Below are 27,995 nucleotides of genomic sequence, written 5' to 3'. Positions count from 1 at the left end.
TTTTTTGTCTTATTGTTTCATCCACATCGTTACATTCAATTAGGAAATACAGCAGACGATTTACCCTCTGGCTGGATCTACGGCTATTCCGACAGGATTTCCTACGCTTTCTGGTTTCCCAGTAGAGGTGATGAGGGTTTTCCGATAGTGCTGAATTCCATCAACACGGATAACCTGAACGAAGGGTTTTGTTTTCATATTTACATGAACACGTAAATTCAACAACAACAACAAAAAGTCAACATTGGGAATAAAAATCAGACCCAGCGGTACAGGACTGGTTTTAAAATTCACATTATTGTATGCTCTCCCAATAAGTTTAGTAAGATATGTTTTGACCCTTCATACCTCTATGGATTTAGCAGTGGGGTTATTATAATACATTATTCGGCTTATCCAATCAAAAGCCAGACCAGACGGCGCGCCCATGAGAGCAGCTGGAGCAAACGGAGACCTGTTGGTGCCATTGGTGTGCACTCGCCATATAGAACCCTGGCAAAAGCAAAGGTAAATGCAACCTCACAAACAACTAGCAGGGCTGGCACAGTGAAATGTCATTTTGAAGTTATTGTGCAAAAATGTCTATCAACAAGCCCGTGCTAGCTGATGAAATGTCGAATGTCTTTCGGATTTAATTTAGCATGTCCACTCACTGAGGACTCAACCCAGTAGACAAACTGATCCCGGACATCGAAGTCAATGTCCTGCCCCTGACGGATGCCTGACACGGGTGCCATCGCGTTGTTGGAGGGGTCGGCTGGGTCAAGAGGGATCCCGAAAAGCACTGAATCTCTTCCCACCATCAAGAAGGGTGTTTCATCTAAAATAGGAGTAAAAATGGAGATTATTTTCATACAAAGTGGAGCCGACATATACTGTACTGTAAATAGCTTGACAAATAAATAAATACAAATAAAAAATAAAACTTTACCTTTGGTGCAGGTGCGTTTATCATCATCCAATTTCCATCCAGACTGGCAGTGGCAGGTGTAATATCTTGGCCTGAAGCCCGACAGCAGGCACAGTTGACTGCACAGATGTTCTTTGCATGGATTAAGCCCTGCGTACACAACCACCGTTTGACCTTCAACAAACTCTGTAGGACACTTGACACACAGTTGGATACAATACTAATATGGCTGAAAGTACTTAGACAATCAATTAAATAACCAGTCAGGGGTTGGATGAGGTTGATGATGAGTTGAAAACACTCATTTTACAACATTAGCCTTAAAAATAAATGGTTTAGAGGTGATTTTAGTATAAACAAATGCACCTGATGTGTGCGTGTACATGCACGTGTGGCGACGGCTCTCCTAACTTCCACTAACCACCCAGGCTAAACTTAGTTCGTCCCCGACATATACAGCTTGTCTCTCCGCCGAGATGCATCACTTCACCATACTTCCTTGAGACTAATTCATACTTATAAAGGGCTTTGGCCTCACCTTGAGCTATCCTAGAGCGTTATAGAAAGAGCACCAAAAAAACAAAATGGGTCAATGCATGAATAGTAAACTACGAATATAGGTAGGGATTACTGTAACCTGTTTTTCTCCAGACAACTTATCCCGGACATTATGTTTGATTGGTTTGCACTCATTCTCATAAATAACCTTTTCTGTGAGGTTATAAGTGGTCACCTGAGGGCTGTTTAATGGGATGGTCCATAACAATGCCCATGGGCTGGTACACACTGATCATCACCGTGGTGACGTTGCCACCGTGGAACTTGTTCGTCCTCATCACTTTACTGGTGTAGCGCTCCGACCAGTAGATGTTGTCCTCGAAGACGGTCATGCCGTGCGGGTGCTGGAGAACCTGCAGGCCAAGAAAGGTTTACTGGGATCCCGATTCTGTCCTGGTTATGATTTGATTAAAATTTAACATACCATGTCGCTCGCCATTACTTGATGGCGGTTTTTCCCATCATAGTCACAGTAGTCGATATATTTGAGGTAAGCGTCTGCAAAGTAGACCCTGCGTGTGGTGTAGTCCAGCGCCAAGCCATTGGGCCAGTATATCTTTGTACTGACAATGACTTCTCTCATGGTTCCATCCATGAAGGCTCGCTCGACCCTCGGATTCTGACCCCAATCCGACCAGAACATCATGTTGGTACTGTGAGGGGTGACCAGAAAAAAGTTTAATCAATTACTCAATCAACTAAATGAGCCAACTCAGTGCTTGCTTACTGGTTGCGAGGGTCTAAAACCAGGCCACGGGGGCTCGTAACGTTTTTGCTGAGTAGCACTTTTCGGAAGCGACCGTCCAGAGTGGACACCTCAATGTTCTCCATGACGGAGTCGGTCCAATAAAGGTTTCTGCCTATCCAGTCCACCGCAATGCTCTCTGGCACCATCAAGCCACTTGAAAAAATCTGGAGCAACAAAGGCCGCCCAATGAACACTGTCCATAACATGACTAGCGGATTGAATAAAAAACATTTATTGTAAATCTACAGTTGCATTAACAATTGAAGGATGCCCAATGGTCGTCTAAAAACATGCCTTTCGGTTTTCTCTGTAAAGGCAGAATTGAAATTGCAGAGTCACTGCTGAGTGAATACACCATAACAGAAGGAAAACGTACTTCCTGTCTTTCAGTTCCATTCTGGTAGGCACTCCATATCTTCTTCTGGGAGGTGTCCGCCCAGTACACCCTGGAAGTCATGCGGTCAAAGTCTACAGTCACGATGCTTGAACCGCTCACCACTGGACCTATGGTGGGTGGCTTCGCATTGATCCTGTTGGCGATGATCTGGTTACGCTTGGCCAGCAAAAGCACAGCTGCTTGAGGGTCTAAAATGGAAAGAAGACGTAATCAACTTCTTAGATGTTGTTTTAGTCAGAGGTGGGGTTCTTGAGTTAGACTTAAGTTATACATTTTAGGACTTAGGTCACAATAAAAATCTGAAGGACACAGTTGGTGAGCAATGCTAACATCACAGTTTAGCTAACTGATAGCTGGTCATAACTGATAGCTGGTCAAACATGAATTAAGCATCATGTCATTTATGCATTAATTGAGAAGACAAAGTAATAGACAATGCGAAGGCAGGTTTTAGAACCATTAAAAAAGTATGTGATTGTGAATGTGTTAGTCCAGCTAACTAACGCAAATAAAGACACTTGAGTGCAAAGTAACTAATGTGTGAATATATCTTGTGACCGGTGGCGGCTGGTCAATAGAGGGTGCTGACGGAGGTCACCACACTTTCCTTAAAGACAAAAAATGAAATGCAAATATTTTCTAATGAACTGTCTGACGTCACAGCCGAATATCGCAGACCATTGTATCCATTGTATTGTGCCAATATTGGTTGCTAGCTTACGCTCATGCTGACATGGAGTGGGGCTTGCTTGATGTAACTTAAAGGATAAGACTTAAGACTTGCACATATGTGACACCCTCCCATTATAATTTGACTAAGCTCACTTATAGCTTTGCAGGTGCGCCCATCTGGCTCCAGCAGGTAACCGGCAGAGCAGTAACAGCGGAAGCTTCCTTTCTCGTTGTAGCACTCCTGGCTGCAGAAGCCCGGGATGAGACATTCGTTGATGTCATCGCACGTCTTGGAGTCGTTGAGCAACTGGAAACCCGGCCGACACTTGCACTCGGCCCCAAACGGTCCTTGAATGCAGATGTCGCTGCAGCCGCCGTTGTTCAGGATGCAATCCTCTTCATCTTTGGGAAATTATACAACAGCCATTGTTGTTATTGCAAACATTTCCAAATCTGTATGTTCTGTGTTATGTGGATGGATAGATGGATTCTGCTTAATTAAAATCTGAAGAATGAACTGTGAGCGAAACTCACTGCAGATAGGCGACTCGTCAGCTCCATTGGGGCAGTCCTTCTGGCCGTCGCACACTTTGTCTTGCTGAATGCACACCTGGTCAGTGGGACACATCCACTGGCCAGTGGGACAACTGAATGGCGGCGTGGGACAGTTCTGCTCGTCACTATTGTCCCGGCAGTCATTTTCGCCGTCGCACAACCAGTCATTTGGGATGCATATCTTGTTGAGGCACTGGAAGTCGCTGGATAAGCAGGTGACGGGCAGGCAAGAGTTGTGCTCGTCGGAACCGTCCTCGCAGTCGGGATGGCCGTCACACTCCCACTCGTCCGGTACGCAGAATCCGTCGGTTTGACACTGGAACTCATCGTCGTGGCACAAGCCTGGGCCTCGAGTGGCTGTGGGGGGCACAGACACTATAAGACAATCTGATTCATTGCTTTCACAAACCTTCCTAGGTCAGTGACTTCCTAACAAATGACGACAAGTTCAACTGTGGCAAAACTTACGACAGTTTCGCTCATCAGAATGATCCCTGCAGTCAAACACTCCATCACAGTGGTAACTGTTACGAATGCACTGGTCGCCACTGGCGCAGGTAAACTCATCGGAGGTGCAGGAAAACTCTTTGTTGGGAGAAAAAGATGTGTTAGTCACCACACAACTAAAATGATTCCAACAGGGAATGACGGTATTTCTACCGCAATTTTCCTCATCCGACCCATCCAAGCAGTCCTGGTCTCCGTCGCACACGAGACTGTTGAATATGCAGCGGTGGTCGGGACACAGGAAGTAGGCAGGAGCGCAGGTTGTAATGGTGGAATCTAAGAAACAGTACAAGTGGGATTAGCAACCTCATTGGATGTTTGGTAAGTGCTAAGGTCTTATGAGATATGTGTGTAATGTAATTCAGCAATTTACTCAAATTTACGTCTAAGATTCTAAATACTGTGACTATAGCTAACACAATCGTGTTTTCTGAAATTGTCAGTGCTTGACTCTTAAAGCATCCATCCATCCAATTTCTACACCGCTTATCTTCACTAGGGTCGCGGGCGGGCTGGGGCCTATTCCAGCTATTTTTGGACAAGAGGCGGGGTACACCCTGAACTGGTCGCCAGCCAATCGCAGGGCACCTATAAACAAACAACCATTCACACCTAAGGGCAATTTAGAGTCTTCAATCAACCTACCATGCATGTTTTTGGTATGTGGGAGGAAACCGCAGTACCCAAAGAAAACCCACACAGGCACGGGGAGAATATGCAAACTCCACACAGGCGAGGCCGGATTTGAACCCGGATCCTCAGAACTGTGTGGCGGATGTGCTAACCAGTCGCCTCCACCGTGCCGCCATGACTCTTAAAGCATTAGATTCAATTAGAACAATCAAATCTTGGTACACAGACTGTGACATCAAAGTATTAAACAAGAAATGCATGGCAGTAAGTGGTGTGAATATATTGTGTTGATGAAAGGACTAATAGTGTAAATGCCACCGGGTGAGAAAGTTGGTAAATTACAGTTTCATCAATCCCACTCCTGCACCTTTTGACCTGAGCTAGCAAGTATAAACACACCACAATGTCCCTTCCATTACTGACTAAACTTTCCTAAAAGGGAACAATTACACTTACTGCAGTTGTGTTCATCTGAACCGTCTCCACAGTCGTTGTCGCCGTCGCACACCCACGCTTCGGAGATGCATCTATTGTTATCGCAGGTGAATGAGGAGGCAGAACATGTGGTGGGCACTTTTGTGGGACAGCTGACTTCATCCGAGCCGTCGCCGCAGTCATCCGTGCCGTCACAGCGCCACCCGTTCAGGATACAGTGCTTGTTGTTGCAGGTGAACGCATTTGGCGAGCATGTCGCTCCTGGATGATGGGAAGCAAAGACGTATGTAATGCGCATGTGATGGCTCACTTCCATTTCTCTACTCATCTGTGAACTTTGGAACACATCATCGGTAACTTCAACATTCCATTTCACTTACAATACTCTATCCTATACTAAGGATATTGGACTTTTGGGTGAAATTTAGTGTATTTTAGTTTCATCACATTTTACACGAAAGCCCAATATTACTAACTTTTTGTGAGTAGTGGATTTTCTTGCTTGCTTTGCACATTGGCACAAGTCTTTCATGGCTCGTGTTCAGTCACCTATAATGGTACAGTTGGCCTCATCGGACTTATCCACACAGTCAAAGTAGCCATCGCAGCGGGAGGAGTCGGGCCGACATCGGCCTTTGTCGCACTCGAAAGCGTAGTCCCCGCAGTTGTTGTCCGGCGGCGGGACGCTGTCGTCCTTGACGCAGTCCTGCTGGTTGACCTCCAGCTTCATGCCGTACGGACATCCGCACACGCGGCTGTAGGACGGAGTCGGGAAGCAGAAGTGACTGCAGCGCCCGTTTTCCACCGCGTTGCAACGAGAAGTGATACCTGCAAGGAGAAAAGTGAAGCAGAAGTCAGGTCGTGTTTTGACCTCGTCGTCTTTCTCGGACGTTTTCACACGACGGGGTAAACTTACTACTATGGAGGTCGGCTGTGTATGCCTTGATGTTCAAAATGCCGTTGATTCCTTGTCTAATCATAATGTTTCCTCCTCCATCACTTTTTCTCATCTCAAATATCGCTCTAGTCCTGATGTCGCTGACATACAAGTACTCTGCAGGGTATAAATAAATGGTTTACTGTGTATTACTTTATTCTCTGAAGAAGTAAACATTCATTGATAAGTGTGTTTAAGAATTAAAGCCTAATCTACATCTGCATTAAATTAGGTCCTATACATGACATCATTTATAAATCCTTTCAAAAGTCAATTCACTTTGATGGAGAGGTAATACAAGTTCGTTTTACAAGGTTTATGTATTTATTTTAATCTTTTATCTGACTTGTTAGATTTGTATTTTATTACTTTTAATTTAGACCATTGACTTTTAAAGTGTGGTACAGGTACCACTAAAGGGACACAAAGAATCACTACCCAAGTCCAGTTCAGTTGTATTGAACTTTTAGGTTCAATACATTATTACATTCACAGGTCGATGGATTCTTGGCAATCCTGTACACTGTATCGGACTCAGATAGGTTTCGCATTCTGTTAGAAATGCACTGAATCATACTGACAGCTGTTTATAATATTTTGGTAACCTAATATTTAGCAGTGGCAAAATATTGTAAGTTATTATTATTAGGGGAGGATTTTGTTTTTCTACAGCTCTCATTTGGTTGTCCGGGTAAACCTAATTTTTGTTCAACATTGAGACACAAATAAACAAACAGACCTGAATAAACAGTCAAAGAGTAAGGACTTGTGATCTGTCCAATATTGGTGAAGGTCTGCCTGTTGTTTCCTTGAATGTCAATGTGTCCAATCTGGTGCAAGAGGGAGTCTACCCAGTACAAGCGGTTTTGTCTGTTAAAGACACACACACACAAAGTATTATAAACACACTAAGCTTGCATTGTACGCCTAGGCATCATGTACATGCTTACACATAGTCAAGGGCAAGTCCATATGGCCATCCAAGTGTTGTATTGACCAACGGTACCGCATTGCTGCCATCGGGGAAGCCCCTCATGATGACCGCTGGACGATACCAGTCAGACCAAAACAAGTAGCTAGACGCATAGACACAAGAGCACATTTTTGTTCGTGTGTGGCTTTTGCAGAAGTACAGTGGATATAAAACGTCTGCAGACCTCTGTTTAAATGGCATGTTTTTGTGATATGAGGAAAAACATTTGACCAAGATAAAACATTTCAAAATGTTTTCCACCATGAATGTTACCAAGTATAACCTGTACAATTTATAGAATTTTTTTAAAACAATATTTTCAAGAGGGGAAATAAAAATAAACAACTTAGATAATGTGGTTGCACAAGTGTACACACCCTCTTATACAGTAACTGTGTAACCGGCTGGCTCCCTATCAGTGTCACATGACCACTAGAGAGCAATGTGATTGGCTGGTCGTTGGATGAATTGCGAAAGATAGATTTCATTCTGTCCGGCTTTTTACCTAGATGTTGACCTCTAATTGTATTTTTGTGCAAACTGAGTTTGAATTGGAATTTAGATACAGTGTTGATTTTTTTTTTTTTTTTTTTTTTGTGTACACTGAATATTTTGATGTGGAAAAAATGTTTGAAAATCAATTTCAAACTCAAGACGGCACAGACTATATTTCCATAAACATTTCAACTGTTGTATCCGAATGACGACTCACCCAGCACCGGGATGCACTGCAATTCCCTTTGGGCTCCTCAATCCGGTGACGATGTCTCGCCGGGACTTGTCTGTGACTCTGAAGGCCACCACTGACCTGTAGGAGCTTGAGGTCCAGAACAAAACATTGGAGGTCCAGTCATAGGCCATGGCGTCGACGGACGAAGCCCTGTAGCCCGTCAAAATCTGTTGAACTGAGAGAGGAAGAACAGAATGTCAATGTCAAAAAGCTGTGAATAGAATTTGGAATATAACTCCAATCAAAAGGCAGGAGAATTTATCATTAAAATTCCCATAATACATACAAGCAGCCACTTCATTAGGAACACATGCAAAACTCACGTATATAGAACGTATCACAGAGATCTGCCATTAGTAAAATACAGTTACATAATACAAGGTACATTCTTGTTCTTGAATTTGATTTCATTACTCTGTGTAACTAATGAATATATAGTGGGTGTACAACAGTACATCCAGCCATTTTTTCTCACGCATACTTACCGGTTCCATTGAGGTTGGACTTATAAATAATTCCCCGGGACCTGTCGTCGTAGAAAAGAGTCTCCTCGTTGCCGTCAAACTCCACGGCGGAGCCGTAAAATGACGAGGCGAGCCCTGTGAGGGGAAGCGTGATGTCCTCCTGGAGGGATATTTGGAGGGGGATCCCTCGCACGGCCATGGAGGTTGCCAACAGCAAATAGTTCTTAACCTCTGTTCAACAAGTAAACAGTTTTTAGCCTTGACTGAACGTATTAATCATAATGGAGTAATGCATACATTTTTGGCAATCAAAAATACTCTGCTTACTAATTAAAATGGCTTTAATGCGTCACCGCCTACAATGGACGATTGGCACAGAATCATCTTAGAAATACCCAAAATGGAAAAATGTACCAACTTATTAAGAATCCAAAAAGACCAAATTTGAGAAAAATGTATCCAATGTATAACCCCAATCCGGTCAGACTTTATTTGAGCTCGCTGTAATCTTGTCACCTCCCTCCTCCTTGATGGAAATGAAAAATAAGGGTCCCTTGGTTTAAATGTACATATTTGGAAAAGGAAGAATGTATAAACTGCTATAATGTAAATTGCAGGAGTGTAGGTAGGAATAAATTTCAAGTAATCTTTGCAGATCCCTTCCCAATCTTCAAAGATTCTTTATCTGGACTTTGAAGTTAACTGCATTTGTGGCTGGACTTGTCGCGGTTGTTATTAAAAGTCAATTCCAACTATTCCTGTGGTCCGGTATACCGAATTTGGGTCCTTGTCAGTAAATAATTAAAAGGACGTGTACAGGTTCAGTGAAAATGGACGACATTACAGGCATTGGTGGACTATCCTTTACCGCACAACCGGAACCTTTATACTAAGCAATATCAGATGATTTTGCCCTATCGTAAACTCACTGAAGCAGGTCCGAAGGTCCGCCTGCAGGTCGTAACCAAGGCGACACTTACAGCGGTATCCCAGACCGTCGTTGTCCGTGCGGTGGCTCAGGACGCAAATGTGCTGACAGCCGCCGTTGTGACGGCCGCAGGGGTTCATCACTGTGGGAGGAGATGAAATCAGGCTCATGTAGTCAAGGTGGGGTGATGTTGCAACTCGAGTGGGGCGGGCGTTGAGGTGGGGCAGCTGAAATGTTTACCAATGGGCTGCAGCACTGAGTGTGAGACAACAACATGGCCAGGTCGCTTGGCGGTACGATAGAGGAGCGCCGGGCTGCTGCCGTTGAAGCGGTTGGCTCTCACCACCCCCATCTTGGTCCAATCCGTGAAGAAGACGTGGTTCTCAAAGACAGCCATCCCAAAAGGATGTGGAGCCTGGGTTCCACCATTGAGCACTATTTTCCTGTACGGAGAACCACAAAATGGCCATGAAGCGCAACGAATGACAACATTTCCCACAAGAATCCACAATCCCAGTGTGGCGTTTACCTGTCCAAACCATGATAGGTGACCGTTTCTATAGTGTCAAAGTGGCTGTCGGACCAGTAGAGCCTCTTTGAGACCATATCTAGGCTAATTCCCATTGGCGTGCCCAGCCTGGTCTTCACCAGCTCCACACGGTTACTGCCGTCCATGAAGGCTCGCTCGAGCTTCATCTGCTTATTGCCATCGCCCATGTCGGTGAAAAACATGTAACTGCAAACACAGACGTCAAATAAATACAAATGAATCACGGCAAGATGTGTTTCTAGGTTTTTGGCACTTAAGTGTAACTCATTCATGTGGATGTCCAATGAAATGCATCCATCTCCAAATACTTTGGTTTTTTCAAATAAAATGACACAGGAAATTTGCAGAAAAAACATTTCATTTAATTTGGAAAATCATTAACATACCAAAATTATAATTCCATTAAAAAAATTTGATTACATGTACATTAGACATATTACGTACATTAACACATTATATAATTACACGAGGACATTTTAATAAAATTAAGATAAAAAATGTAAAATTTTTTAATTAATTAATACACTAAAAATACACTAACACTAATTCAATTAGAACAATCAAAGTTTTAACATTAAATTTAAATTTTACCATTACATAAGAAAATGTAATTGCATCAGAAAATTAAACACAAATTATAATTATATCAGATTTCTTTCTCTTTTTTTTTTTTTTTTTAACCAAAAATGTTACTTAAATTGATACATTTTATTACAAACAAATTACAAAATTGTGGACGTAAAACTAAATTAAATGAGAAAATTACAAGTAAATTGATAGTAAATTCAAAAATCATTTGGCTTAAAGCAGGTACAAATGAATTTGTATAAATTATTATTATTATAAAATAATTATCAAATTATTTCAACCGCAATATAACGTCCTCAGATCATTTCAACGCACCCCACTGTGGGGTCCAGGACGAGGCCATGAGGACTCTGCAGGTTCTCAGCAACCAGCGTGACCCGATTCCCTCCATCAAACTCGCACATGTCGATGCGCTCCACTGCGTCCTCTAAGACGTACAGCTTGAAGTTGATCCAGTCCACGGCGAGGTTCTGCACGTTGTGAACTGCGGTAGTCAGAACCTCCTTAATGTTTCCGCCGTTATAGTTGGCAGAATAAACCTGAAGAAAAAAAAATGTTTGTTTTTTTTTTAAATAAGGGGAAAATGATTCTTCTGTTTAAAAGCTTGATTTAAGTCACCAGCAGGGGCTGACCTTTTTGTTGTATGTGTCACTCCAGAAGACGGTCTCGCTGTGCCTGTGGTACGCCACGCCGACGGCCGAACCTTTGCCCTGAGCGGGCACCAAAGTTCGAACGTAGCGGCCGTGGACGTCGGCCATCATCACCGCTCCTCCGTTTGTGAAAATGAGGTCCGGTATTCCGTCTGGAAACAAAATTTGACACCTCTGTGACGACAGCGACGTGGTGATTTTGTGCCTGAAATACCCAAGAGACCTCAGTACAACGTTACGCTGCAATATCGAAGTTCACCGATCGATTTAGCACAGATTTCTTTGTGGAACAGTAAAACTTGTCTTTAGTGGAAATCCCTCGCTACATCCAGAAATCTGTGGTTTATATCGATTGTCTGTTATGGCTTTTAAAAGCTTTTTACGTTTTACCTATCCACTTTTTCTTTTTAATCAACTATTTTAACTATTTAACCTTAGAAAAGCTCTTAACATTCACTATAAACACTATGATACTTGCCTGTTTTCAGTTGTCCATTTATAAGTATCTGTCCCGAAACAAATAAATAAAAATTGAGTGGTGCCTTGACTTACGAGTTTAACTTGTTCTGTGATCACACACAAAAAAACTTAAACATCATCTTTTCCAATTCAAATGAAAAATGCCATCAATCAAATGAATAAAAGATGTACTTAACGTATGAATGTTTAAAAATAAACCATTATTAAAAATTAAATGCAAATACATTATATTTAAATGCTAAATAGATTAATTGTATGTACCGTATAAAATAATTATTGTATTTTGAAAAGAAAAAAAAAAATACCCTGCATGAAAATAAAAAATATTGTTGGATTAAAAAAAAAAAAAAAAAAAAAAAAAGTTTAGACAGCCCGTATGCACAGCTACAAGCGTAATTCTACTATGTTTCATTGTATTTCACATTTTAAGTATAAATTTGATTTGTATTCATTCAGTGATTCTTACGTGTGCCACTAGGAGGAGCCCGTGTCCCCATTTGTGACACTAAGAATCACTGCTTTGAGTGCTATTTTTATACGTTTAATTGTTGCAACTTTTTTCTGTCTTCAAATGTGTTCACAATGCCTAATAAAGTCTGAATTAATAAGTTTATTTGTGTTTAAAGCATGTGGGAGGGATAAACCTATCAAAGAAAAAGTGTCTAAAGTATATCGCAGATTTCCACCTCTTGCGGGTCAATCTGGAACGTGTGCCGCACGGGGCTTCGGTGTACCTGACACATTGGCCTTGCAGATGTGACCCTGCTCCAGGAAGTATCCACTGGCACAGCTGCAACGGTGTGTCCCAGGCCGGTCTTCGCATAGCTGGTCACATATCCCCCAGATTTGACAGTCATTGTAGTCTGCATGCAAAGAAGTCCAATCAAATGTCATTAATCCATTTGTGTATGTGTGTGGCGTGGCCAAGCAACAACAGCAATGCAACAATTATACATCATCTCACCTACACAGGAGCGACTGTCATTGCCTACAATAAAACCATCAGGGCAGTGGCAAGCGCCCCCTCCTGGCGACACGTGGCACAGATACTCGCAGCTCAAGGTTGAGCAGCGCTCCAGACCTGCGGGCGATGTCAATAAAAGTCCAGTTTACTGACACAAAAGTGGTTCTAATCATCTGCAGAGGTGTCACTATAATTCTTTGTAAGCTAAATTATGACGATCATGTGCTGCATTTGAAGGCAATTATCAAGTTCCTTCCGAGAGAAAGGTTAATGTTAAACCAAGCGTTAGTATGGGCAGCGATAAAGTTGAGAGCCGTTATCATAGCAAAACCTCAGCAGCTACCGTCCTAGAAAGGCTTATGGGGGCACGATGTTCCAAAGTAGATAACCCTTGGACCCTTAGAACCCTATGAAAGTATGAAATATTCTAGTGTTGACTCTCAATCATTCGTCCAGTCAGTGTATGAAACTTAAAATCTGACTTACTGCAGGTCTTGCCAGTGGTGGAGTTGGTCTCATCCGTTCCGCCGGGACAGTCCGGCTTCTCATCGCAAACTTTCCCCACCGGGATGCAAGCTGTCGAGCCCGGACAGCCCCACTCGCCAGGGTAACAATCCCGGGAGTTACTGTCTGCAAGCAACATCATTCACTGTCAACCATCAGCACTACAGCACATAACTGCGCCACATACGTAAGAAAAGGGAATAGTCCATTGCACGAGAAGGGACGAATGGGGGGGAGCTGTTGACACAATCATGATAGATAAAACACTTTGTGTTTTTTAAGCAGATGCCTCACACTGACCACACACTACTTTGCCGATGGCATCTTTTAGGATGAATTTGAAATTTGATTGGTTAAAGAAACAGTCCTGTTGCTAATATAGTTTAAGTTACACCAGCCACCTCTACAGATTCTGAATGCCCTGTGTAGATTAGATTGGCATGTCAGCACAGAGACGCTGAAAAAGAATCCAACATCAACATAAACGTGTTGGAAGCAGTGGAGCCAAGAGTGTCCTTACCACATCCTTTTTCGTCACTATAGTCCCCGCAGTCATTGAACTTGTCACACACCCAGCGCTGGGGAATACAACGGCCATTCGTACACGTGAACTCGTTGCCGCTACAGCTCTGATACACTGCAAAAGGAAACATGCAGAAGTCACATGAATGCAGTTTGAAGTCCACGGCGCTTGAGCCACATGAACATGTAAAGCTTGTCCACTTAAATCTTGCTCTGGCTCAGCCTTACCGCAGCCTTGCTCGTCACTGTTGTCCCCGCAGTCATTCCACGTGTCGCACAAGAAGAATTGTGGGATGCAGATGCCATTGGCACACTGATATTGGTGGATGGGGCAATGGTTGGTGGCTGCAAGGCAGTCATACGGACACAGAAGGAATAATGAATAAAGAGAAGTTGTTTGTTTATGATCTGGTTGTTGTTGGCAGAAATCCACAACTGCACTGCATCATACTGAGAGTCATTACCAATAGTTAGCCCTAAAGGTGAGCAACATTTTTCAAATTACACACGCTACTGTAAGCTACAAACACAATCATATTATAACAGTATTCTCTTAAAAAGTTTGTACAGAACCATTTAAACATTATTCCCTAATGTGTCTTGCAGTAACCTTGTCAACCTCTGTGTCCAAATATTTGGTTGTTTTGATGGTTTTTGTTCTTCTGTCAACTACCGGACTGAACTAACTTCCGGGCTTGTTTGGCCAACAATTTCCGGTATTTTCCCGGGCAAAATCTAATTACCAATTTCCACGAAACTCAGCACTTGGATTTGCGTAGAACGTACCATTAAATAAACCATTAAATCATTGATTTCATTAAATCTTTCTCTTTTTTTCCATCGTGTTAATGAAAACACGAAACCTTCGGAAAAGGGCCGATGCGTCTTCTTCGCCGTCAGTTATTTGGAAGCCGGATAATCTTTAGTAAAGCTCGTTACCACCATCTACAGGACAAGAACGGGACAGCAAACTCCCACTTTTTTGGTACGAGCCGCTAGGAAATCGAATCGCCTACTTTTTAATTCGTCCTAGGCAGAGATCTGCGCTTTACTTACTGCAGTTATATTCGTCCGAGCCGTCTCTGCAGTCCTGCAATCCATTGCAATGCTGCGAGTTGTTGTAACAAGCCCCGTTGGCACATGTCTTCTCGGTGCACTGTGGGTAGTCTGCAAAAAAATATATAATTAAAAATAGAGCAAAAAATATAGATAAATATAAAACAATATATTTACAGTATTATTTATTTATTAAATTATGTAATATTAATTAATTATATTAATAATATTTAATTAAATCGTATCAATTAACAATTTATTTAAAAAACTATATTATGTATATTAATTGATATGCCCTGCCCTGCAAAAAAAAAATAATAATAATTAAATATACCAAATATATTTTCACTATATATCTTACTGCAGTTGTTTTCATCAGAGCTGTCCACACAGTCCTTCACGTGGTCACATTTGTATTTTCTGGGGATGCACTGGCCCTCATGACAGGTGAACTGATCTGGGCTGCAGGTTCGACCGCCTGTTTGATTCCAAAATACCAAACAGAGGAATCAAACTGGAATTACAGTTTAAAAAAAAAACAAAAAAAAAAGGAGGGTCATACATGCATTTGCATCTCCATACCACATGTTCTTTGTTCATCCGAACCATCCTTGCAGTCTTTCTCCCCATCACAGACGAACCCCAATGAGATGCATTCACCGCTTGTCACACATTTAAACTGCTGTGAGCTGCATGATGGAGGAGCTGTCCGGGTAAACGAAACAAAAACCAAAGGAAAAAAGCAATGAGATTGTTGCCTGTAACTTAACCCTATACCAATGAAATGGAGACATGAATACTCACGGCAGTTGTGCTCATCTGAATCGTCAGTGCAGTCTTTTACACCATCGCACTTCCAGGCAATGTTTATGCAATGTCCACTGGTGCACTGGAACTCCTCGCTTCCACAGTTCCCTGCAGGAAAACACCCAAAACCTGTGCTTTTGTAACAACATTTTGTTGTACACGAAAGAATCACTGAATAAAATAAAATACATTTAAAAGGTGAAATACGGTCAAACATATTAGAATGAATGAAAATATCTCATCAACGGAAGCCAAGAAAGAGAAGGCAGATGCAAATTCAAGTACAGTTCTAGTTCCGTTGTATTTAACTTGCATTCATCTTTAGGAACGTTTTTTTTTTTTTTAAAATATACATTTATTTAGGTGCAACTTGTACTTGAATGTTATGTGCAATCGATTTTAATTGAATCATTGAAGTAATTTATAAATTAATTACACTTAAGTAATAATAACTGAAGTGTTAATGTTGAAATTGTGCATGTTTTACTGATTTACAACACAAACAGTTCAGTTGTATTTAACTTTTAAGTCTAATACAATTAGCATTTAATGTTTAAAAACTGTTTATAAAAATGTGTTCCGGTGCATTTTTTATTTGAATTTTATGTGCAAGTGAATTGAATGCAATTATTTAAGTGCAGTTTTTTTCCCCCATACATTTAAGAACAGCAGTCATGTTGAAACACAAACGAAACAATGCCTTTAGTTCAATTGTATTTAACTTTTAACTCAACTCAACTTTATTTATAGAACACTTAAAAGTGTATAGGTTCAATATATTTGTATTTCATCTTTAAAAAGGTTTGATTTAACCACTAATTTTGGTAATTTTTTAAATTAAAACAAATGTGTGAAATACATTACAACCAAATCATTGTTTAAGTAGTTTTTTTTTGTAAATGCTAAGATTCACTGGCTTACAATGATATGAAATATTCTTTTTAGGAATAATACCTCCGCCCTGTTTTTGTTGCTTTGTTGGACATTTAAGCTTAGTACGCTAATGTATTTTAATGTTGGTCATTATTGTGGTATTTGGAGCGCTAAGTGTTTTTTACGTGGTACTTGGTGTCAAAAGTTTAAAAAGCATTGCTTTACTTAAAAAAAAAAAAAAATAAAAAAAAAAAAAAAAAAAAGGGACGCAGCCAGTTAAAGGTAGATGATTCCCTTTGGATTTGCCACCAGTTATTTCTGACCACAGTTTTGTTTATGGTGGTGTGTTTACGATGGCTGTTTATGATGTTTCCACGCTCAAAACATGTGATTTGGGGAGTTAAGTTTTCACCGTGAATGATCAGTCCATCTTTATAGTTAATAGTCAAACTGAATCAGCAAATCTCAAATTTAATATGTGTACTTTGGATCTGTAATTCATATGCGCTTGTAACCGCACTCATGTGGAAAAACATACGTGTCAACAAAGGGCACACGACAGTCATCCTTTTTCTTTTTTACGACACAGCGATCGAATGAAGTTCTAATCTTGCGCGTAACAAAATCGAAATTACATTTCTGTATTTGCAACGTCTCGGCTGGATTACTGGCATAGTCTTTATTTTGGAGTCAGCCAGCCCTCTCCAGTTGGCTCAAAATGCTGTAGCTCGCCTCTTAACTGGAGCTTGTATGAGGGAGCACATAACCCTGGTTCTGGCCTGCATCCACTGGCATCCTGTGCATTTTAAAGTTTATTTCAATATTATTTTATGTGGTTTTCAATCGTTACACTGTCTCGCCACGCTTTACTTCTTTGAGCAGCTCCTTCCCCATGTTCACTTGTCTTAAAACCCACTCTTAATATTTGGCATTCTCATTCTGTTTCATCTCTGGTAGTTTTAAGGCTCCTATAAATAAAGTTGAGACAAAATGATTCTATTCTATTTTAAAGTTAATTACTCGTCCACATATGTATACAGTAAACACACCAACCTTTGAATTAACGCAACAATATCTAACATCACATACCTATTAAAATAAGGCTTCAAAACTTGTATTTAAAACTTTTTTAGTTGTAAATAAATATTTTTAGTTGCATTAGAATGACTATTCAAATCTCATTTAATATGATAAAAAAGAAATTTCATAGAGTACTTTTGAAGAGTAAAAGATATGTGCATTACAGCATTTTAAAACATTTATTTCATAAAACGTTGCATTTTCAGAGCAGTTTGGTTGATAAAATTATGTTTTTTTTTAAATAAGCCATTTATTTTCTTGTTTCCAGAGATTTGAGGAACTTATTGTATTTTGGAGGCTTTACGATAATGTTACGTACCTGTGTTATTATTTGAATACACAAGACAATGTTTTTTTTTTTTTTTATAAAAAGCGTTCATCTCTTACCTCGAGCTGTGTGAATTCCTTGAAAGAGCAGGAGAAGCGACAGAACCTGAAGACCTTGAAGGTCCATCACTGATGAATCCTCAATTTCCCCCTCTCAATGAGTTTCACTTATCAGAAAGTCACACATGGAATAAAATCATGCTAAGTGTTTATCCCAAAAGTGGCAGCGAAGACGTTGGAGGATGCTGATGTACTGTGAAGCGCAGCGAGCAGCAGACCAAGATGACCTCCCGGAGGAATACAGATTTTTTTTATGGCTTACCCCTTTGACATAAACTTGATCTAAGATTAACTTTGACCTGTTGTCTACATCAGCAAGAAAAACGAGCCACGCACTTTTGTGTAACCGCAGCAGCATGTTAACAAGGGTTTACTGTACTTATAAATGTATACTATTTTACATTGAAACATATTGCTAGATTGCTAATAAGCCCCAGTGACAAAACAGAGCATTATTGTATTATTAAAGGCAAAATGTTATATTGGAGTGCATTACAACAGATATGGGGAACCTTTTCCCACCAACGAATGAATAGGAAAAAACATATTTCAACTTTGAAGTTCAATACCTTGGCATTTGATCTTTAACTATATATAACTTTCATTTTCAATGCATTGTAATTCAATCATTATTTTAGCACCGTTTTTTTTTTTATTATCCGATATTATGCGGTGTTAACATTGAAATAGCATAAGGTTACAGTGGGTTACACTAGTATTAAATGTACTTTTTTAGGAATAAAAACTTTGACTCAGTTTGAACGAACACTTAGGCCTAATACTCTACTACATTTTGACTGGTGCATTGAAATACGAGTTAGCCCTCTGCATCCATTCAAATATTGGTTTCTTAAAGGGTTATAACGATGCAACACCGCTACATTCGTTATCCTGTCTATGGCGTTTCCCATTATGCATAAGCATTATGCTAGAGGACTTTAAGGCAAAGTTAGTAATTTCCTTTGTTTTATGTTTTGTTCGACTGAAACCTTGAAATTAGCTTCTTTTTAGAAGTGTTAACTATTAGCGAAACATGCAGCTTTTTGTGAAGTGAGATCAGTTTGCTGCAATCGTACAGCGTTTGAATTTTTATTTGCAAGTCAAAGCAAAGAAATTTGGCCAAACGATGTTTCTCACCTCGAAAAACTAGTCATTGGGGTCACACTTATCTCAAGGTGGAAAAAGTTTTGAGTACGAATGCATTTGCTGTGTACCTAATAGAGTGGCCAAAATGAAATGTTGACATTTCATTAAAGTCGTCGTCCCAAGAGATCCCTTGTAGACAATTGAAGCTCTTTTATCACTTTTTGAAGACAAAGCTTGGTTGTTGTTGTTTTTTTTAATATGAAAGAGCTGTAAGATTTATATTTGAATGTAATTACTAAAGAATGACTTTAGTATCTTTAGTTTTTTATTATATATATTTTTTTTTAATGTGGATTGATATTTCAGGATGTTACAACATCCCCAAACAATAAAATTCTCCCAAGGTATCTCATTTAGGCCTTGTAAAAGCCATTCACAGACAAATTATTGCGTTATCACACCTTCCCTGTGTGTGTTTTAAAGCGCGTGACCTTGTTACATGGCAACCTCATTAACTGCAGTGAAGCACAAAGTTATATTGCTTTGGCTTCTTCTTCTTTTTTCATCCATCCATTCATTCGGGACACAGGTGAGCTGGAGTCTATCCTAGATGACTTTGAGCAACCGTGACTCAACAGCCTTGAGTCAAGGCACACACCTACGGACAATTTGAAGTATTCATTTAAGCCCATCTTCTTTTTGTAAATAAATGGGCTTTATGCACAAAAGCTTTGATATAAATAAACAGTGGTCAATCCATATCACTCGAGATCAGTGATTCTCGAAATTTGGCTAGTGGTACGCTGGCACCCTCTAGTGGTACGCCAAGTAGTCCACCATTTAGATCTCTGGTACACCAATAGCCCAAAAAATTAGCTCAGTGTTAATGTTAAAACTGCAGTGTTGGTTACACAAAAAAAAAAAAAAATTCAGTAAAGTAATTTTTTTTTACGTTTCATGTATTATGCATTTTAAGTACAGTTCAGTTGTATTTAACATTTATGTACAATTCATGCACATCTAATATTTAAGAAGTTTGTAAACATTTATTTTGGTACAATTTTTATATATTTTGAATCATTTAAGTTCAGTTTTAAATGTTCCATTTTTGCTTCTCACAACTTCCCCACAGCACATTTAAAATCATGAACTGGAAGGCAATAGTTGGTGATAAAACACATACTTTGATTTACTTGACATGTACAAATATGAAAAAGTTAAAAAGACAGTAAAGGATATTTTTTTTGACCATCAGTAAAGCATGTTGTGTTGTGTGCAATGTACGTTACGGCCGCTTTACGGGGCAAGCAAGGATGAGGGGAGAGAGCAGACAGTTATCCCTCACCTGGTGTTAGATGACAGGGCTCCCCTGAAACGGTTGAAACAAACCCCTTTCTTGCCTCCATCCATCCATTTTCTGAGCCGCTTCTCCTCACTAGGGTCGCTCGCGGGCGTGCTGGAGCCTATCCCAGCTGTCATCGGGCAGGAGGCGGGGTACACCCTGAACTGGTTGCCAGCCAATCGCAGGGCACATAGGAACAAACAACCATCCGCACTCACATTCACGCCTACGGTCAATTTAGAGTCTCCAATTAATGCATGTTTTTGGGATGTGGGAGGAAACCGGAGTGCCCGGAGAAAACCCATGCAAACTCCACACAGGCGGGGCCGGGGATTGAACCCGGGTCCTCAGAACTGTGAGGCTGACGCTCTAACCAGTCGCCCACCGTGCCGCCCACTTTCTTGCCTGTGTGCCACAAATAAACTCTTGAAATTTTGAAATGAGACAAAACGGCTGACAGTAAATAAAAGCACAGTACTACAACATGCATTTAAATATCAAAATGCATGCAGATAATGTCATTTAATTTGAGTGACAGCTCACTCTAAATGTCTTACAATAAATGGTGTTAGCTTTAAATATACCCCCACAATGACAAAAGACAAACAATACACAAAGATTATTATACAGAATAAGCCTTATACATTTTACTTACAAGTGGATACTGTAATACATCCATAAATGTACAAAATTAAAACGTAAAAATGGAAGACGTTATGTGGCCAGAGAACATTACAAATTAGCTGGAACACTACTGAACTATTTAAAATCACCCAGTGAGATATTTACGTGGCAAGGAATTGCAGCAGGAGAGTAGAAGGCACACTGGAGTTCCCCCTGATGCCGTGCTCAGCACCCTAACATACTTCAGCCAGTGCAAGATCCCTGAGCAGTTGTTGTGCTTCCACTTTTTGTTTCTGGTGAGAAAACTATTCCTCAGTAGTTGAAAGGCCTTCCGTCGTCATCTGAGTAGTTGGGGTTATTCTGGCCTTGGTTCCGAGCATACGGGTTGATCTGAGGCCGATCCTGGGCGTAAGAGTTGTTCACGGCTCGGGACTCTGTGTACGGGTTGTTCAGGGGTCGAGTTTGGCCGTACGGGTTGGTCTGGTTGCGAGGTCGCGTGTATGGACTTCCGTTCATTTCTTCTGAGTTGTCATTCAGCCACTGCAATTCAAAAATATTCCATTATTTGCAAATACAAAGCATGCACTGTATGTCTTGCTTGAATGCTTATTTCTTGCTCAGCCTTTTTATTGATCCTAATCAACTACCATATTTCCACACTCTGCTGTAACTGACGCCATGCCCGTCCACACAATAAACATCCTTTTCGCCTTCAAAAGCAAATAGCAGCTTTCATATTAAAATAGCAGTTTTACTATTAATAGCCATGTTTCCAGTAAGCTGGAGTAGAAAATAAAAAATGAATACTCACAGAACTCCTCCCGCCCGCAACCAAGTTTTGGCGGCTGTTGCTCGCCGTCATCTCCAGGTTGGTCCCGTTGTCCCAGGCACTGGAGGTTGTGGCCCGCGGAATCCTGGGCATTCCTCCACTGGGGAATGGTTTTACGCCCATGGTCGGGTCGGGCTTAATCGGAGGATCCCGCTGATTGGTCGGCAGGCTCATAACTAGGGGATCTTTATCAGAAAACCGGCTCACGTCGTGATTCTTGCTGTTTAAACCTTTGTTTTTCTTGGTCTTCTTCGGGGATCTATCAGAAAAATCAGAAGATTCATAAAATAAAACATCATGTGGTTGACTGGCAAAGCTCATCGAATAATTGTACTGTGCAGTTTTTTGAGAGGCAATACAAAAGAGACATAAACCCCCTTTTCCGAACATTGTCAACCAGTAATTCTCAAAGTGCAGTATGTGTCCCACTATTTGAACGAGGGCCCCCTCAAGTGGTACATGAAAGAATCACTGTCGAAGTACAGTTGTGTTGTATTTAACTTTTCAATCCAATACATTTGCATTTCATCATTTGGAACTGTTCGCTTTTAAACGGTTTATTTTAGTTCAATTTATAGTTAACTTGTATTTGAAATACATTGCAGTTGACTCATCATTTTTTATTTTCCTATATTCAAGCACAGTGTTGCGTCAAGTGCAAAATCAGCTGGGATATGCTCCAGCTTATCCGCGACCCTAGTGAGGATAAACGGCACAGAGAATGGATATAGTGATATAACAATAATAATCAAAAAATAACTCACTTGACTGACATGACGATTAGAATGATGAGTGTGATGAGCAGCAGTCCCCCTAAAACAGAGCCAACGATCACCAAGACCAGCTTCCATGCTAACAACAACAAAAAGAAGGACGATGACAACAAGAACAGAATTTGTTCTCTCTTTTTAATTTGATGGCATTTTATAGTAATTTAGAAGAAACAGGTTATTTGTATGGCGTTGACGGTCCTACTCACATTCTCCGCAGTTAAAACCAGAGTAACCAAACGGACAGCTGAAAAGAAAAGAAGGGGAGGTCGTTCAAACATGATCACCACAGGGCGTTCGGTGACAAAGAAAGTACTTACGCCACGCATTCCCAAGTCCCGTTGGGTGTCAGACCACTTAGACAAGCTGCAGATGAAAAATTGGATGTGAACACACGCTGTTTGGCACAGGGGGCAAAAGTAAGCATACGCTGTACTTAAGTAGAAGTGCAGATACTTGTGTTAAAAAAAAAATGTTTTGGTTAAAGTAGAAGTACTGATTCAATTCCTTTACTTTCTGTGGATGTAAAAAATAAAAGTCTACACACCCCTGCTCAAATGCCAGTTGTTTTTTTTTTATATTAAAAAATGAGACCAAGATAAATCATTTCAAAACACAATTAATGTGGATGTATAATGCATGCAAAACATGAAATCTTGTAGAAAGGGAAAGTAAAAATAAACAACTAAGTTAAAAAAAGTGCTTTAACACTTCCTGGTTCACGTTCCTCCAAGATCGCTTTTGTCTCTTGTTTTTTTCTGCCTCATAAGACCCCAAGATCTCAAGATCAAGATCAGTAAATAAAGATCTCAACTCAATTCACTTCACCTCTCACTCTCTGTATTTACTCTATTATAGTCTATTTTGTCTTTTTTTTTTTTTTAAGTCACGTTGCCTTCCGCACAGGTTGACAAAAGTACAAGCATATTTTGACAAAGTCAATAATGGAAAGTACAGATGTCTTTTTTTTTTTTGCCCCCAAATGTTGGGAGTAAAAGTAAAAGGTTCTCAGAAAATTAAACGCGCAGTAAAAACAGATACCTGAAAAAGTATTTGTACTTCGTTACATCCCATCACTGCTGTTTGGTCTTTGCCACCAGTGAGGTGAACTTACCAACACACATTCTCTGACTGTAGTCGGTCATAATGTAACCCTTCAAACAGTCGCAGAGAAAATCCCCGCTGTCTCCCGCTGTACACTTTGTGGTTTTCCCATCACAGGGTTGCTTAATACACAGATCGGTGTCTAGGGGTGCAAAGAAATTCGGAATGAAAAAGAGTATCAGTAAAAGCTGGCTCAGATCTTGTCCCTTTGGGACTGACTGACATCATAGAAATTGTAGACCTTTATATAATGAATTGTAAATGTATAATCATATGGAGAGGTATACATGGGGGTAATAATATGAACAGTAAGTCGCAATAGCTGTATAAAGCTTAAACGGGAATTGGGTGAAACGTACTTGCGAAGCTTGAATTTGCCAGAAGACACTTGTCACATTTTGAGGCATTGCCTATGATGTGGACGATTTGCTGTGTTTTGACTTCAGCAGACGTTTCGAAGACCATCTCAACAGCAGCGTTGACGCCTGGCGTGGCTCGTACTTTGGGATTTCCAATGCTCCTATACAGACAAAGTTGACACGATTAGAAGCAAAACACTGCAAAAGTGCAATCTTTTTTTTTATCACTTACTTGAGTTCCAGCACAATAGACCGAGAGTAGCCAGAGCTTTCACTAAAAAGTAGACCAATCTGTGTTGTGGAGATAGAATACATAGATTTTTTTTTTTTTTTTTTTTTTTTTAAAGAGTTTTATCCAACAATCCCATGTGAATGTGGAAGAGAAAGATTACCTGCTCAGAAATTTGCTCCGCAGCGCGTTGAAATGCGAGGGACGTTTTGATTTTCATGTCATCTTCAAATGGTATTCCAGGCACTTGCAGTTGTCCGGGGAAAACTTTGGCTGAAATAAGACAATATTTACAGTATATAATAAAGAGAGAAATTAGCAAAACTTTTTATATATAGTCTTTATTAATTTTCTGAGAATCAGGTATAAAAATGTATGCTTCAGTACAGTAACAAAGTATTTGTTACTTCCCACCACTGCTACTCACCAAGCTCACAACGCTGGCTTTCCTCATTGTAGTAATCGCCAGCCATACACACGCATACACGAGTATTATTGGCACGAGGCTCGCATTCGCTCCTGTCAGGACACGGTTGGAGCTCACAGATATCTACACAGCAAAAAACAAAACAAAACAAAACGTAAGCCTTTCAAGCAGTACGTGTTGAAATGCTAATAGCGTGGATGCAGTACTGATAGAAGTACCTGGGGTCTCTGTGGTCACAGGCTCTGTTGGTGGACTGGCTGAATCAGTCGAGTTGGTCGTATTGACTTGTCCAGGTGTTGTCGGTTTAGGCGGGGTGGTCGTACTGGCCGGTCCGGACGTTGTCGGTTTAGGCGGGGTGGTCGTACTGGCCGGTCCGGACGTTGTCGGTTTAGGCGGGGTGGTCGTACTGGCCGGTCTGGACGTTGACGGTTTAGGTGGGGTGGTCGTACTGGCCGGTCCGGACGTTGACGGTTTAGGCGGGGTGGTCGTACTGGCCGGTCTGGACGTTGACGGTTTAGGCGGGGTGGTCGTACTGGCCGGTCTGGACGTTGTCGGTTTAGGCGGGGTGGTCGTACTGGCCGGTCCGGACCTTGTCGGTTTTGGGGGGTTAGTGGTACTGACTGGTGCGGACGTTGTCAGTTTTGTCGTACTGAGCGGTCCGGACGTTGTCGGTCTTGGCGGGCTGGCTGGATTGGCTGAGTTAGGTACGACTAGCTCAGCTGAAGCAAATAAGGTAATATCAAAAATCAAATGAAGAATGCGAGACAAAACAAGAAATTGCAGATTTCAGACTTAGAGCTCTATTTTCGTAGAATAAAATACATAAAATAATATAATAATATATAATATAAAGTCGGCTGTATTTACACCCACGAGGCGCAGACACCCATAATCCAAGAGTTACATCAAGCGTGCATTGGACTTTCGCTGGTTTCTCTAGTCGAAAGTCCCGGAAGTCGTATACGCGACCAACTTTTGCCACTAATTAACTAACTAACTAACTACATATATAAAGGGAGCTACTGTACTCTACCAAAAAAACAAACATTTTTAAACAAACTATAAAGTTAACTTGAGCAGTGATTCTTTCGCATACCACTAGAGGGAGCCCTCATACCAATTACACTTCACGCTGCCCCCTGTTGGTGTGCAGTGTAATGATCTTTTCCAATACAACACGTATGGACTTTTTACACGTCACATATTTTGGCTTCAGTGTGAAACAGCCAAACCAGCCTTAAACCACGGGATTTGAACTATATCCAATGGTTTAGGCAACATAATTCATCTAAAGGGTGAAAACCACAGTTGCACTTAAAGCTCATTTAGGTTTAAAAACAAATAAAGGCAAGCCAAAAATTCTGTCGTCTGGAAATTAGCCCTCAGAAAAAGGGAGGGTATAACAAAAGGGTCAAAAGGTGGGATTTGATTGCCTTTATCAACACAATGGTAGAATATTTACACAGTGTGCGCTTGTACTAAGTCTGATATTACGTGTTTGTAGAGAGTATGCATACCACACCACTTTAATTTGGTCTCATCTTCCCTTGCTTTTCTTTGGAAATAGTAAAGTAAAAAAACTTTTATTTATTTATTTTTTTTTATTCTGTTTAGTTTCCCCCCCTCCATTCTGTTGACTCAGTCCAACAAGGGAAAAAGATTAACGGCTTGAAACTATAATAAACAGAACAAACAAATTCAACATTTTAGCTTTGCTCCATGGATTGAATACTGGAGCAAAGAAATAAAAAAATAATGCAATCTGCCTTTGATAATGTCATTCAAAAAAAGAAGATGTAAAGAAATGTTACTTACAGAGAGCAAAGAGGCAAAGGACGAAGACGAGTTTAAATTCTGGCGCCATCAGAAAACACCAGAATAATAAATATACTGTATATTTAAAAAACAAACAAACAAAAAAAACTAAAGACGATACTGAGAGAGCCGTGAATCGACGAGGCTTTAACGGCGTCTCACCTTGGATGACGACGACTTGGTCGTTGGACACACTTTTTAATGATTAGCCACTCCTTCAAGGAGGCTGGAAATGTGTGGACAAGTTCTCTTTCTGTCCAGCAGCGATAACCTCCTGGATGGACGACATGTCATAGATTAGACATTTGTTTCCTTTTACATAATGAAGAGAATGTGTTCGTGCACCTGTACACTCTGAGAGCCAATACAAGAGTTCGATCAAAAATTAGACCTTTTTTAAGACATACTGTAATAACATAATTAAATAGAAGGTAAAGACTTAAACAATGTGTGCTCCTTCTTGTGTGTGCATAGAAGAAGACGGTCACAACTGCTCAGTAAGCCTCAGTAATATTAGTTGTTTTTGGAGGATAAACAATGTCTGTAAGTATTGTTATATTGTCTGTGTACATTTGTTGCGGTACCGTTTGTGTTCAAATATCCATTGCGTAAAGGGTAATAACACAGCAATTAGCAGTCTATGGCGTTTTGCATTGTGCGTTAGCATTAAGCTAAAGACCCCTCGTATTAAATCTCATTAGATTGTATAAATGTGCGTAATAAATGCCATTTTTAACAAATTGGTTCAACAGAGGTCTGCAGAATAAAAAATAGGGAGTTCTGGACTGACAAACGTAATAACACGAGTAACATTTACAGATTAAATGATATTGACGTAGTGTACGATGTGTTTATTTTGGAATCGATGATGCTGTATATAGTGGCAGTGAAATTCCCATCTTCCCAAAACACAACATACTTCCTCATTTCAGCTGCTGGAAAACAAATGAATACAACTAAAAAGTAAGATTTGTTTTGCAACAGACAGGCTCACTGAATGACCGACAGCGTCACAGTTGAAGAGCAGGGGGTAAAGATTGAATTCCTTCCATTTAGTTTTTTCTCTTTTTATTAATTTACAACAGTTCCTCTCGTTTTTATTTTATCCCGAAACAACCTCCTCTACAAACATGTTTCACAACTTAAACGTTGTTACGGGAATCCTGGAGACCATTAAGTTTCGGCTGGGACAAAGGTGCACCAAGTGACCTTTGAGTCCCAAACGTCACACAGGATAATTCCACCTTGGCTCTAAAAATAAACACATAATATTCACATACAGAGCGATAGCCACACAAAAGTTGGAACAATCAACGTCAAACTTGGTCAATGAAAGTTAATTAGAATGAAGCAGATATCCCATAATTCCCCATTTTAATGACATTATCTCTAAATTGACTTTGATCCCGGATGCTTTTGTGAGGCGACACGCACCTTTACGCTCGCGCTGACGTCATCAGTGGGTGTTGGTGGAAAAACTCCTTCTATGTGGTATGACAACC

At 40.6% G+C, this 27,995-nt stretch overlaps 2 protein-coding genes across 5 annotated transcripts in view; both read right to left on the bottom strand.

Moving 5' to 3' along the window:
• The window catches only part of lrp2b (low density lipoprotein receptor-related protein 2b), a 38,053-nt gene extending 19,918 nt beyond the window's left edge, over positions 1-18,135 (bottom strand). For all 4 annotated transcript variants that reach the window (XM_061757021.1, XM_061757023.1, XM_061757022.1 and 1 more), the window contains exons 1-34: positions 17,909-18,135; positions 15,566-15,676; positions 15,344-15,466; positions 15,123-15,239; positions 14,762-14,872; positions 13,934-14,050; positions 13,704-13,820; positions 13,166-13,309; positions 12,680-12,796; positions 12,450-12,578; positions 11,218-11,387; positions 10,901-11,124; positions 9,977-10,183; positions 9,688-9,890; positions 9,449-9,589; positions 8,541-8,750; positions 8,038-8,230; positions 7,303-7,428; positions 7,092-7,222; positions 6,332-6,469; positions 5,965-6,243; positions 5,437-5,676; positions 4,501-4,623; positions 4,309-4,425; positions 3,820-4,197; positions 3,439-3,687; positions 2,593-2,801; positions 2,196-2,380; positions 1,893-2,121; positions 1,644-1,821; positions 932-1,060; positions 654-820; positions 349-492; positions 65-174 (exon numbers count right to left, since the gene is read on the bottom strand). In XM_061757021.1, the coding sequence (XP_061613005.1) occupies positions 65-174; positions 349-492; positions 654-820; positions 932-1,060; positions 1,644-1,821; positions 1,893-2,121; positions 2,196-2,380; positions 2,593-2,801; positions 3,439-3,687; positions 3,820-4,197; positions 4,309-4,425; positions 4,501-4,623; positions 5,437-5,676; positions 5,965-6,243; positions 6,332-6,469; positions 7,092-7,222; positions 7,303-7,428; positions 8,038-8,230; positions 8,541-8,750; positions 9,449-9,589; positions 9,688-9,890; positions 9,977-10,183; positions 10,901-11,124; positions 11,218-11,387; positions 12,450-12,578; positions 12,680-12,796; positions 13,166-13,309; positions 13,704-13,820; positions 13,934-14,050; positions 14,762-14,872; positions 15,123-15,239; positions 15,344-15,466; positions 15,566-15,676; positions 17,909-17,975 (5,633 nt within the window). In that variant the 5' untranslated portion in view covers positions 17,976-18,135. The remainder of the gene's footprint in view (positions 1-64; positions 175-348; positions 493-653; positions 821-931; positions 1,061-1,643; positions 1,822-1,892; positions 2,122-2,195; positions 2,381-2,592; positions 2,802-3,438; positions 3,688-3,819; positions 4,198-4,308; positions 4,426-4,500; positions 4,624-5,436; positions 5,677-5,964; positions 6,244-6,331; positions 6,470-7,091; positions 7,223-7,302; positions 7,429-8,037; positions 8,231-8,540; positions 8,751-9,448; positions 9,590-9,687; positions 9,891-9,976; positions 10,184-10,900; positions 11,125-11,217; positions 11,388-12,449; positions 12,579-12,679; positions 12,797-13,165; positions 13,310-13,703; positions 13,821-13,933; positions 14,051-14,761; positions 14,873-15,122; positions 15,240-15,343; positions 15,467-15,565; positions 15,677-17,908) is intronic.
• A 2,023-nt stretch (positions 18,136-20,158) lies between these two features.
• On the bottom strand, positions 20,159-26,671 carry muc13b (mucin 13b, cell surface associated). The gene is made up of 12 exons (XM_061756768.1): positions 26,494-26,671; positions 24,897-25,397; positions 24,679-24,801; positions 24,415-24,524; positions 24,255-24,313; positions 24,023-24,183; positions 23,674-23,805; positions 22,880-22,925; positions 22,769-22,806; positions 22,554-22,641; positions 21,772-22,048; positions 20,159-21,500 (listed from the first exon to the last, which is right to left on the bottom strand). The coding sequence occupies exons 1-12, from the start codon at positions 26,540-26,542 to the stop codon at positions 21,273-21,275; spliced, it is 1,812 nt and encodes a 603-aa protein (XP_061612752.1). The 5' UTR covers positions 26,543-26,671; the 3' UTR covers positions 20,159-21,272.
• Positions 26,672-27,995: the final 1,324 nt, after the last annotated feature.

This window comes from Phyllopteryx taeniolatus, chromosome 19, assembly GCF_024500385.1.
Source record: "Phyllopteryx taeniolatus isolate TA_2022b chromosome 19, UOR_Ptae_1.2, whole genome shotgun sequence".
In the NCBI taxonomy this organism is placed as follows: Eukaryota; Metazoa; Chordata; class Actinopteri; order Syngnathiformes; family Syngnathidae; genus Phyllopteryx; species Phyllopteryx taeniolatus.
This window is presented reverse-complemented; position numbering and strand designations above follow the sequence as displayed.

Excerpts from the sequence above, each read along its gene's own strand:
- muc13b (XM_061756768.1), bottom strand. The coding sequence starts at position 26,542 with ATGGCGCCAGAATTTAAACTCGTCTTCGTCCTTTGCCTCTTTGCTCTC. Across the intron at positions 23,806-24,022 it reads GGCAAATTCAAGCTTCGCAA|ACACCGATCTGTGTATTAAG; the intron begins GTACGTTTCACC and ends TTGCACCCCTAG. Across the intron at positions 22,807-22,879 it reads GGGACTTGGGAATGCGTGGC|CTGTCCGTTTGGTTACTCTG; the intron begins GTAAGTACTTTC and ends TTTTCTTTTCAG.